Source organism: Pongo pygmaeus, chromosome 19 (assembly GCF_028885625.2).
Source record: "Pongo pygmaeus isolate AG05252 chromosome 19, NHGRI_mPonPyg2-v2.0_pri, whole genome shotgun sequence".
Lineage (NCBI taxonomy): Eukaryota > Metazoa > Chordata > Mammalia > Primates > Hominidae > Pongo > Pongo pygmaeus.
The window spans coordinates 22839645-22851940 of NC_072392.2; the positions used below are offsets into that span (position 1 = coordinate 22839645).

At 42.6% G+C, this 12296-nt stretch overlaps 1 protein-coding gene across 2 annotated transcripts in view; it reads left to right on the forward strand.

Moving 5' to 3' along the window:
* Positions 1 to 354: 354 nt before the first annotated feature.
* Positions 355 to 12296, forward strand: part of DHRS7B (dehydrogenase/reductase 7B) — a 64548-nt gene continuing 52606 nt past the window's right edge. Inside the window, exon 1 of one of the 2 annotated variants that reach the window (XM_054458506.2) lies at positions 355 to 443. In XM_054458506.2, coding sequence (XP_054314481.2) covers positions 424 to 443 — 20 coding nt within the window. In that variant the 5' untranslated portion in view covers positions 355 to 423. The remainder of the gene's footprint in view (positions 444 to 12296) is intronic. The other variant, XM_054458508.2, reaches the window with a different exon arrangement.

The window sequence follows — 12296 nt, forward strand, 5'->3', positions numbered from 1 at the left end:
TATTGAAAAAAACTCTACTTATTGCATTACAGTGGCTACTTGTAGGAGGAAAAAGTGACTACATAGCTGCGGGTCTGTTTCTGGCCTCTCTCTTTTTCATTCATTGTTTTTACCTTTGTGCCAGTTATCACACTGTTCTGATTACTGTGGCATTATAATCATCTTGATAACTGTATCGTGAATTCTCCAACTGTTCTTCGCTGGAAGTCCACGGAACACCAACCACGACCTTCGGAATTTCCCTCCGGAAGATGAAGGCACTGTAGTTATGCAGGTGTACCCTATCAGATCTCGGGTCCATCGGGTCCTGTGTACACCTTGAGGTGCCCAACGCGCATGCGCAGCCTCAATGCTGGGATTGGACGGAGCCTCGCCAGCTGCGTATACGTCACTTCCGAGGCGGGAGGATGAAGTTGATTGACTATGGTCTCTCTGGCAACCAGGTAGGAGCTGGGGAAGAAGGAACCTCCGAGATGAGGGGATAGGGTCTGGCCCTGAGCTGAGGCGACTCCCCGGCCTGGGTGAGGGGAAGCGGTGTAGTGGTCGAGCTAAGGCCGCGGGCCCTGGGCGGCTTCCGGATCCCCGCGACGCCGAACTCTGAAGGAAGACTCAGCCCAGGCGCTGGGACCAGGGCCCTGGCTCCGGTGAGTGCGTGGCGGGGAAACCCGCCTGTCGCCGAGGTCTCTTGAGTCCAGTTTCCGCGGCTGGGAATGGGTGTCGCGGCGGGCGCTGTGTGTGAAAGGCCTCTGCGCCCAGAGGGCTCCTGGCTCCAGCCTGTTTATTCCCGCATTTCTGCGCGACGTAGTGGAGGCTCCGCAGCGTCTGCGAGTGGCAGGACCGAGGGTTGAGCGCTGGGGGCCAGTGGCACCTTAGCCAGTGACGGCGAGTTAGTACTAGCAAAGGAACTCCGGTTTTTCAGAAGGCAGGAGGAGGGTGCTGACTCGAGCGTCCACGGGAATGGCTGTTTGAGATATCTTGCTCTTCCAATACTTACTCTGCGGCTTCCTGGCTGTGCGGCTTTGGGCAAATGTTTTAAACTCTGAGTGTTTCTTCAGCTGTAACTTTGGGAATAACAAGCCCACTCATAAGGTTGTTGTGAAGCGTAAATGAGACTGCGCGTGCAAGGTGCTCAGCTGGTGTCTGGCACATAGTAGGTATTCAACAAATGGTAGCCACATAATGCTCTTTTTTTCAGTTTTCAAACCTTCGGTGTAATGATTTGAGAATCGTGAAGTTACTTTTGAAGTGACCTTTGGGTTTCATACACTCATACATTTAGTAAGCAGAATACTTGCTTACATTGTTGCCGATTGCGACAGTGTGTTTGCATAATGGAAGCTATGTTTGTGCCTTTGTCAAGGATGTGGAATATGCCTTCCCTACCATGTACATGTCCCCTTTTCTCCATTCCTTAATAATAGTTGATATTTTTTGAGTGTTTGCTATGTTACAGGCACTGTACTAATCCCTTTACTGAATTATTCAATCCTGTAATAACCCTAATCATAGGAACTATACTTTTTATTTATGGAGGGAGAAATGGGCTTAGAGATGTTAAGAAATTTATCCAAAGGCATAGAACTATTAGCCAGGCAAGGTGGCACACGCCTGTAGTCCCAGCTATTTATTGGGGCTGAGGCAAGTGGATTGCTTGAACCTGGGAGACAGGCTGCAGTGAGCCGAGATCACGCCATTGCATTCAAGTCTGGGTGACAAAGTGAGACCCTGTCTTGGCTGGGCGCAGTGGCTCGCACCTGTAATCCCAGCACTTTGGGAGGCTGAGGCGGGCGGATCACCTGAGGTCAGGAGTTCGAGACCAGCCTGGCCAACGTGGTGAAACCCCGTCTCTACTAAAAAATACAAAAATTGGCTGGGCGCGGTGGCTCACGCCTGTATTTCCAGCACTTTGGGAGGCCAAGGCGGGCGGATCACGAGGTCAGGAGATCGAGACCATCCTGGCTAACAGGGTGAAACCCCGTCTGTACTAAAAAAATTCAAAAAAATTGGCTGGGCGTGGTGGCGGGTGCCTGTAGTCCCGGCTACTCGGGAGGCTGAGGCAGAAGAATGGCGTGCGCTGGGCGGCGGAGCTTGCAGTGAGCCGAGATCCCGCCGCTGCACTCCAGCCTGGGCGACAGACTGAGACTCTGTCTCAAAACAAACAAACAAACAAACAAAAATTAGACGGGCGTGGTGGTGGGCGCCTGTAATCCCAGCTACTCCGGAGGCTTTGGCAGGAGAATCGCTTGAACCTGGGAGGCAGAGGTTGCAGTGAGCCGAGATCCCGCCACTGCATTCCAGCCTGGGCGACAAGAGCGAGACTCCGTCTTAAAAAAAAAAAAAAAAAGTGAGACCCTGTCTCAAACAACAACAAAACAACAAACAACAACAACAAAGGCATAGAGCTAGTAAAGGCCGATCCAATACCATGTCACTCCAGAACCTAGCGCTTAGCTACAAATTTCATTCATTCTTTCAGATACTTATTGAACGTTTACAGTGTACCAGCATTGTGCTGGGTGTTGTGGATACAATGATGATCAAAACAGATAAAGCCCCTGTCTTTAAATTGCTTATAAATCTAGCAAGGGAGATAGACAGTAAATATATGAATAAAACTAAATATTCATTACGATTGTGATGCATGCTGTGGAGGACAGTAGAGGGTGCTGTGAGAATACATAATGGGGTCACCGGCATGCGGGGGGGTGGGGTGGGGAGGGGGAAGTGAGGAGAGACAGGGAAGGCTTTCCCAAGAAAATAATATTTAGCTGAGACTTCAAGGACTGAGTTGGAGTTAAATTGGACCAAGAGCTAACAGGAGGAGGGGAGGGCATGTATGAAGTCTTGAGACTAGGAGGAGCTTATATCTTGTTACTTAAAGACCCGTGTGAGGCTGAATGTGGTGGCTCACACCTATAATCCCAGCGCTTTGGGAGGCTGAGGTGGGAGGATCATGTGAGGCCAGGAGTTTGAGACTAGCCTGGGCAACATAGACAGACCCCATCTCTACAAAAAATAGAAAATTATCTAGGCGTGGTGGTGTGCACCTGTTGTCCCAGTTACTCAGAAGGCTGAGTCAGGAGGATCACTTGAGCCCAGGAGTTTGCGGCTGCAGTAAACTGTGATAATGCTACGGCACTCCAGTCTGGGCAACAGAGTAAGACCCTGACTCAAAAAAAAAAAAAGAAAAAAATAATCATTAAACCAGACTGGGATGTATTAAGGATAATATACTAATGCAGTTTCTTTCAGAAAAGAAATCCCACCACTTATTTGTATGTAGCTGAGCAGATACAACCCATTATGTAGTCTCAAGATTTATGGTAATTTGTCCTCTTATAAGAAGACTTGACAGCACCATTTGCTGTACACGCTTTCATAGTTCATTCTAAATTCACCTGGTAATTGGGTTGGTCATCTGTGCTACCTAGTTACTTTTTTCCAAAGGAAAACATAAAACAGCTCTACGATAAAACAAGTAGTTGAGGTGCCTAGGCTAAACTTCCACAGTGATAGGGATAGGGCTGGGGCGTTGTCTTCCTGGATATTTCCATTTAAAATAGGGGGTTTGGCTGAGCACAGTGGCTCACGCCTGTAATCCCAGTACTTTGGGAGGCTGAGGACGGTAGATCACCTGAGGTCAGGAGTTCGAGACCAGCCTGGCCAACATGATGAACCCTGTCTCTATTAAAAATACAAAAATGTGTGGTGGCGCGTGCCTGTAATCCCAGCTACTCAGGAGGCTGAGGCAGGAGAATCGCTTGACCTGGGAAGTGGAGGCTACAATGAGTTGAGATTGTGTCACTGTACTCCAGCCTGGGCTACAGAGTGAGACTCCATCTCAAATAAATAAATAAATAAATAAATAAACGTATGTATGTATGTATGTACGTACGTATGTAAAGGGGGGGTTCCAGGCCCTTCAGAAAAACAGTCCTGGGTTTTACTGTATTTACTGGGTTTAAACAAGCTAAGCTAGAGCTAGTTTATTTAGCCTTTAAAAAGATTTGCATACATATCAAAGGGACAGAGGAATAATTTATAAATACTGGGTTTTTCAAAGAAATGCTGTAAGGAAAAGGAAGGAGAGAAGATCTCTTTCCCTTTGGAAACAGGGAAAATTCTGTTTTAAAATTTTTACTATATGTTTGCATGACAACTAAAAAAAAAATTTACTTACAGTACGGTAAAATGTTGGACTAGAGCAACATCCATAATGTTGGATGGTGTAGGGATTATTCGTTCCCACCCCATTATACACATAAGAAACCTTTCTTTGGTAGCCAATGTTATTTTAATGCAAAAATGAACTCTCTATTCTGGAAGGCCATAAGCATGAGGGTGAAAATTGGGATTGAATGGTGTGTAAATTCAGTTTGAAAGCTTCTTGCCACCCACCCAGATAGGAAATACAACAAATTCCTTAGGATTTTACCTGAGCTCTCCCTCCTATCTTCTAAAGTTCCCAGTAACATGAGGCTTGGCCATTTAAACTGCTTAGTGGAGGGAGAGGTCTGTGATGGCCACTGAATTTGCTACTGGAGAAGAGTCTTGATCCAGATGTCAAGAGAGGGTTCTTGGATCTTGTGTAAGAAATAATTTGAGGCCAATCCATAGAGAAAAGTGAAAGCAAGTTTATTAGAGAAGTAAAGAAACTAGAGAATGGCTACTCCATAGGCAAAGCAGCCCTGAGGGCTGCTGGCTGGCCACTTTTATGGTCATTTCCTGATTATATGCTAAAGAAGGGGTGGATTATTCATGAATTTTCCAGGAAAGGGGTGGGTAATTCCCGGAACCGAGAGTTCCTCCCCTTCATAGACTATATAGGGTAACTTCTTGACATTGCCATGGCATTTGTAAACTGTTATGGTGCTGGTAGGAGTACCTCAGCCTGCTTTATCAGCAAGGTCTTTGTGACCTGTATCTTATGTGACCTCCTATCTCATCTTGTGATTTAGAATGCCTAACCTGGGAATGCAGCCCAGTAGGTCTCAGCCTTATTTTACCCAGCCTCTATTCAAAATAGAGTTGCTCTGGTTCAGATGACTGATAAATTGATTGAATATTGCTTACCAGTGGTTTGAGCTTCCTTGCTGTACTTAGCTAGTGTTTTATTAAGTAAGGCTATGTTTGTACTAGGAATACTAAGTTCTGAAGGGGATATAAATTTTTCCAGTTTATATGAGCAGCACTTAGTGGTCATTAAATTGGATACTCCTACATTAAGAAACTACCGTTGCAGAATTCTCTATGAGTATGGCATTATAATCCAGATTGGTTTAAAATGTTAGCTAAACTGAACCAAAGAAATTATACAGAGTTCCTGTTAAGCAGCTAACTTGTTTATGTTCAATTGTTACTTAGAAGCCTTTGTATTCTGTTTGAGTTGTTAAAAGAAAAACTTCAGACAAATTCAACAGAGTTTAACTGAACAAAGAATGATTTGCAGATCAGCAGCCTCTGGAACTAGAATAGGTTCAGAGTGACTCTGGGGTAGCTACATGGTTGGATAGTATTTATGGACAGAAACAGCAAAGTAACATACAGAAAATGGAAGTGAGGTACAGGCCAGGCCCAGTGGCTTACACCTATAATCCCAGCACTTTAGGAGGCCAAGGCAAGAGGATTGCTTGAGCCCAGGAGTTTGAGACCACCCTGGGCAACATAGGGAGACCCCATCTCTAAAAAAAAAAAAAAAAAAAAATATATATATATATATATATATATATATATATATATATGCAGGTGTACCACTCATGCCTATGGTCCTAGCTACTCAGGAGACTGAGGTGGGAGGATCGCTTGAACCTGGGAGGTTGAGGCTGCAGTGAGCCATGATCACACCACTGCACCCCAGTCTAGGCGCCAGAGGGAGACCTTGTCTCAGAAAAAAAAAAAAAAAAGGGAAGTGAGGTACAGAAACAGCTAGATTGGTTGCAGCCTAGTGTTTGCCTTGTTTGAGCAGTTGGCTGCCTATGACTGGCTGAAACTGGGCTGCTATGATTGGCTGAGACTGGGCTACTTGTTAAAAGAGTAGGTTAAAGTTTGCACATCCAGTTAGGTTACAGGTCACTAGCTATAGAGGAACATTTAGGCTAAACTTAAAATATGTAAGGAGGCAGCTTTAGGCTAAACTTCTTGTAACAAGGTGATTAGAGCTAAGCTTAGGGATCTGTTCATCTCTTAAACAGTATTAGAATCCTTCCTGTTTAAAGTTCCAACTAAAGGATTTTTTTTTTTTTACATGACCCCCTATTTGATGCACTCCAGAGTTAAGAATGTGGGCTTCAGAGTCTGAATACATTGGTTGAAATCTCTTTTCCACCATTTGCTAGCCATGTGACTTCAGGTACTTTTCTTATTTAGCAAATGAAAATAACTGTCATACCTACCTCAGGATTGCTGTGAGGATGAAATGAGATCATGGGTATGGAGAATGTGTAGTTCAGTGTCTGGCACATTGCAAATACTTAAAAAAGTTAGTAATTGTTATTAATATTTTTCCTTTTCAATAGCCGTATATGGTACTGTGAACCCAGAAAATCTGAGATAGGTCTTTGTTAATTCAGAGAGTTTATTTTGCCAAGGTTGAGGACGTGCCCATGACACAGCCTCAGGAAGTCCTGATGACATGTGCCCAGGGTGGTCAGGGCACAACTTGGTTTTATACATTTTAGGGAGACATGAGACATCAATCAATATATGTAAGAAGTACTTTAATTCCATCTAGAAAGGCAGGACCACTCAAAGTAGGGACCCCCTCAGGGGCTTCCAGGTCATAGATAGGTGAGAGACAAATGGTTGCATTCTTTTGAGTTTCTGATGAGCCTTTCCAAAGGAGGCAATCAGAATATGCATCTATCTCTGTGAGCAGAGGGATGACTTTGAATAGAATGGGAGGCAGGTTTGCCCTGAACAGTTCCCAGCTAGAAGGAGCCCAAGATATTTTCCTTTCACATTTCCCCACTTTTCTTTTTTAAAATCATTTGGAGAAAGCATTTTAGAAGAAAATCAATCTCTGGTCTCAAGTTTCATCTGATCTCTCATGGCTAGGATGGTTTATTCCTAGATAGTTAGGTCCTGAAAGCTCATTCTTAGCAGGTTGTGAAGTCTCATGTCCTGTGAAGAGAAAATGGGGGGAGGAAGGGAGAAAAACAACAACAAACAAAAGAACAATCCTGGAAAAATCGATATAGGCCACATTACTCTGAAGTCCACACATTAGTAGGCAGGTATGAAAGTGGCTTATGTATGTAAATAGGTTGCTGTTATTTTCTTCTGAAGTGTAAGTTGTCTGGCTTCAGTTTGCAGGGCTTTAAGAAAGCACAGCTTAGTTTTCAGTGACTCCAAATTAGGAAAAATGGAAAAAAAAAAGGAAAAAAACTGAAAACATTATTTTGAAGACTTATAGCCAAGAAAAATTAGAATTCAGTTCAAACTGTAGAAAATAATAAAAATTGAAAAAACATTAGGCAAGACTAGAATCTAACAACAGGTTTACTATAGTTTTGAAACAATTTTTCTCTCTGTACTTTCCCAATTTTGCCAAAGACAAGTCATGCTAGGACTGGTTTGCTTTATTATACTTGACCTAATTATTTGTATACAGTGCAGCAAGAATAATTTTTTTTTTTACATAGGCTTTTAAATTGCTTTGATGGAACTTGTTCCGTAGGAGGAATCTCAGATAAGACTTTCTAAAGCTGAGCCATGATTTGTGTCATCAAATACCTATGAACTGGGTGAATTTCCTCACCTCTTTAGGTTCCAAGGTAAACCTGGGGCTTCTGGGACTGTCAGGAAGTGACATTCTTTACTTACCACAGGTCAGAAACCCTGTGCATGGGCTGTGTACACAAAATATGAGGCCAGTTTTTCCAGGGGCTTTATTGGCTCTATATGTCATGTTTGATTCCTTAAAGGAAAGCACTCCATTCCAGTCAAAGCCTTGGTAAAATAACCAGTATCTCCAGTTGTGTCCTGTTACAAATGAAAACACAGTCTTATAGCACTGATGCAAATAACTGTATTGCCATAAGAATACTCATAAATACTTTCCAGATTCTGGAGTAATCTGGTAGAGGGAAACAAATATGCTCCAAATTTTGTTCATAGGAGTATGCTGAATTGTTAAAAGCTGTCAGTAGCTCAAAAGAAAAGTTTTAAGACTCTGAAAAACAAAATAAAGGATCAGCAAACATTTTAAGCAAAAATTCAGTCCATGCAGTTAATTCCTGTTCTGCTTGATACTCGTGAACATTTTAGCTCTCCGTGAGTCCTGAAAGTTTTTCCTCTATTCTGATATCACAATCTCCAAAGTTATCAGAAACCTGCATTCAAGAGCACCTGTTAGAGTTTTGTAGCTGATTATAAAATCACCTTCTAAAGAGGACCAAAACAAGACAAAAATTGTCCATGGATGACAAAAAGTTTTAGGGCAGCCATAGTCAAAGACACAGTTGACAAGGAAATTTGTTACCTCTGTGACACACAATAATTTTAACATAACAATTATGATTATTACTGATAATGTATACTGTTATATCAGAATTATAGGAATTTCCCATAATTTTGGAACACATACCAATAACATATTTATACAAATACAGCCCAAAGGAAACCAAACATCATTTCATATTTGACAACGCCTCCTGTATAATTTTTGTACCAGATAAGCCAAATTATGTTATTTTTTGGACTTTAGGGAACCTCTAATGTCTTAAGGGATTAATTAGGTCACAAAAAGACATAATTTATTATTTGATTTGGGAAAGTTTGTCAAATATCAAAAGTTTTAAACACTTGATATCACAAAACAGGATCACAGGTCTTTGTAAAATAAGTCATTCATTTAACCAAAGTGATAAGGATTTCAAAAACAAAAAGGTGAAAACCGTTATTTGTTGAGAGAGAAGAATTAATTTTGCAAACAATAAGCCTTAATAAAACCAGCATGAAGCCAATTAAATTTGTTTTTCAAAATTTTATAAATAATCTATAAGATTTTAATCTTGACCGTAAGATATAGCTTCCATAAGCCTTTTATAACCTTTATTAAGGAGTTGGTTAATGCTTCAAGAAAACCTTACTAATCTGACACAGGGGCCCATATGCTGGTCTTGCATCAGTGTGCCTTTGACATTAATAATTAATTTATAGAGAAACTGAACTTATTTTATCTTTCAAAATTGGCCCTTACAATCTTACGTGCCCACCTCTTCCACAATAGTCCCTGGGCTTTGAGGAGTTGAATAGCTTTAACTTCTTGCCCTGTGTCTCAGGAATGCAGTTTATTTTGATTGGCATCTTCTATGGGGCCTGAAGACAAGGCTTTAATTGCAGTCAGTGTTTAAGATTTAGCAAGACTGGCCAGAGATGGTGACTCATGCCTATAATCCCAGCACTTTGGGAGGCCGAGGTGGGTGGATCACCTGAGGTCAGGAGTTCGAGGCTAGCCTGGCCAACATGGTGAAACCCCGTCTCTACTAATAATACTAAAACAATTAGCTAGGTGTGGTGCACACCTGTAATCTCAGCTACTTGAGAGGCTGAGGCAGGAGAATCACTTGAACTCAGGAGGTGGAGGTTGCAGTGAGCCGAGATCACACCATTGCACTCCAGCCTGGGCAACAAGAGCAAAACTCCATTAAAAAAAAAAAAAAAAAAAGATTTAGCAAGACTTGGTGTCCTGTTTTAGATCCAGGAGTCAAAGCCCTGTAACTCAATGTCACAAAGACTTTAAAAGCACATACAGGAAGATATATGGAGGCTGAATTGCTTGAACATGGGAGGTGGAGGTTGCGGTGAGCCGAGATCACACCTTTGCGTTCCAGCCTGGGCAATGAATGAAACTCCATCTCAAAAGGAAAAAAAAAAAGAAAAGGTTTTGTGGGGTTTGTTTATTTGTTTGTTTGTTTGTTTTGAGATGGAGCCTTGCTCTGTTGCCCAGACTGAAGTGCAGTGGTCTGACCTTGGCTCACTGCAACCTCCGCCTCCCAGGTTCAAGCGATTCATTCTGCCTCAGACTCCTGAGTAGCTGGGATTACAGGCATGTGCCACCATGCCCAGCTAATTTTTGTATTTTTAGTAGAGACAGGGTTTCACCATGTTAGCCAGGCTGGTCTCGAACTCCCAACCTTAGGTGATCCGCCCGTCTCAGACTCCCAAAGTGCTGGGATTACAGGTGTGAGCCACCGCACCCAATAAAAAAAATTTTTTTAATCTCAGTTTTTTTATTTCTAAGCAAACCAAAACTTAATAATAATATGGCAACTTGGTCATATTAAAGTTTTTTGGCTTTTAAAATTTTATTTTTATTTCTTTTTTTTTGTGAGACAGAGTCTCACTCTGTCACCCAGGCTGGAGTGCAGTGGCATGATCTCGGCTCACTGCAACCTCTGCCCTCAGGGTTCATGCAGTTCTCGTGTCTCAGTCTCCCGTATAGCTGGGATTACAGGCACCCGCCATCATGCCTGAGTAATTTGTGTATTTTTAGTAGAGACAGGGTTTCACTATTCTGGCCAGGCTGGTCTTGAACTTCTGACCTCAGGTGATCCACCTGCCTTGGCCTCCTAAACTGCTGGAATTATAGGAACGATAGGTGTGAGCCACTGGGCCCGCCCATTTTTCTTTTTTGTCTTTTTTATTTTTTTGAGACAGAGTCTCACTCTGTCACCCAGGCTGGAGTGCAGTGGCGCAATCTCGGCTCACTGCAAGCTCCACTTCCCGGGTTCACACCATCCTCCTGCCTCAGCCTCCGGAGTAGCTGGGACAGGCGCCTGCTACCACGCCTGGCTAATTTTTTTTTTTTTTTTTTGAGATGGAGTTTTGCTCTTGTTGCCCAGGCTGGAGTGTAATGGTGTAATATTGGCTCACCGCAACCTCCGCCTCCTGGGTTCAAGCGATTCTCCTGCCTGAGCCTCCCAAGTAGCTGGGATTAGAGGCATGTGCCACCACACCAGGCTAGTTTTATATTTTTAGTAGAGACGGGGTTTCTCCATGTTGGGCAGGCTGGTCTTGAACTCCCAACCTTAGGTGATCCGCCTGCCTCGGCCTCCCAAAGTGCTGGGATTACACATGTGAGCCACCGCACCCGGCCTCTGGCTAATTTTTTGTATTTTTAGTAGAGATGGCATTTCACTGTTAGTCAGGGTGGTCTCGATCTCCCAACTTTGTGATCTGCTTGCCTCAGCCTCCCATGGTTCAGGGATTACAGCCACCGCACCCGGCCTCTGCCTAATTTTTTGTATTTTTAGTAGAGATGGCATTTCACCATGTTAGCCAGGATGGTCTCGATCTCCCAACCTCGTGATCTGCTTGCCTCGGCCTCCCATAGTTCTGGGATTACAGGCGCCCAGCCTCTTTAAAAAAAAAAAAAAAAAAATTTATTGCGACTTATACTGACCATTCATGACATGCTTGGACTTTCTCATTTGTCTTGAACATCCCTCCTTCTTTTTTTTTTTTTTTTTTGAGACAGAGTCTCTCTCTGTTGCCTAGGCTGGAGTGCAGTGGTACGATCTTGGCTCACTGCAAGCTCCAAGCTCCGCCTCCCGGGTTCACACCATTCTCCTGCCTCAGCCTCCTGAGTAGCTGGGACTGCAGGCTGCCACCACCACACCCAGCTAATTTTTTCTATTTTTAGTAGAGATGGGGTTTCACCATGTTAGCCAGGATGGTCTTGATCTCCTGACCTTGTGATCCGCCTGCCTCTGCCTCCCAAAGTGCTGGGATTACAGGTGTGAGCCACTGTGCCTGGCAACATCCCTCCTTCTTAAACAACCAGTCATTTTATTTTAGGACTAAATTTACCATACAAGATTCTTTCTCATAAAATTATTTTTCTTTAAGCTTTCTTACCACACATACAAAAATCCTATTTATTTTTAAAACTTTCTTTACATCTCTTTTTATTTTCTGGTTCCTTTTACCTTGTTTTATATGTAACCTTTAAGTAAGCTGTGAATTAGACAAAACTTGTTCACCTTTTTTTAAAAAGGACACATCCTTTTTTTTTTTAGCAAGAGTGTTTTCCTACAATATATATTTATTGGAAAATACCCAAATAATTAAATACCTACTGTTTAATTTAATATAACTTTATATTCTAAATTATGACCAGTTTATCTACAGGTATTTATCCCATTACATTTACCTAATTATTTTATTTTGTTTACGTACATTATTTATGAAAACTATGATAGTCATAATTTAAAGTTATGAAACCACCATTGCAAAATTGTAACAGTGAAAAATGATTTGACCTAACTAAACTTCATCTTGCTCTTAACCTCCAA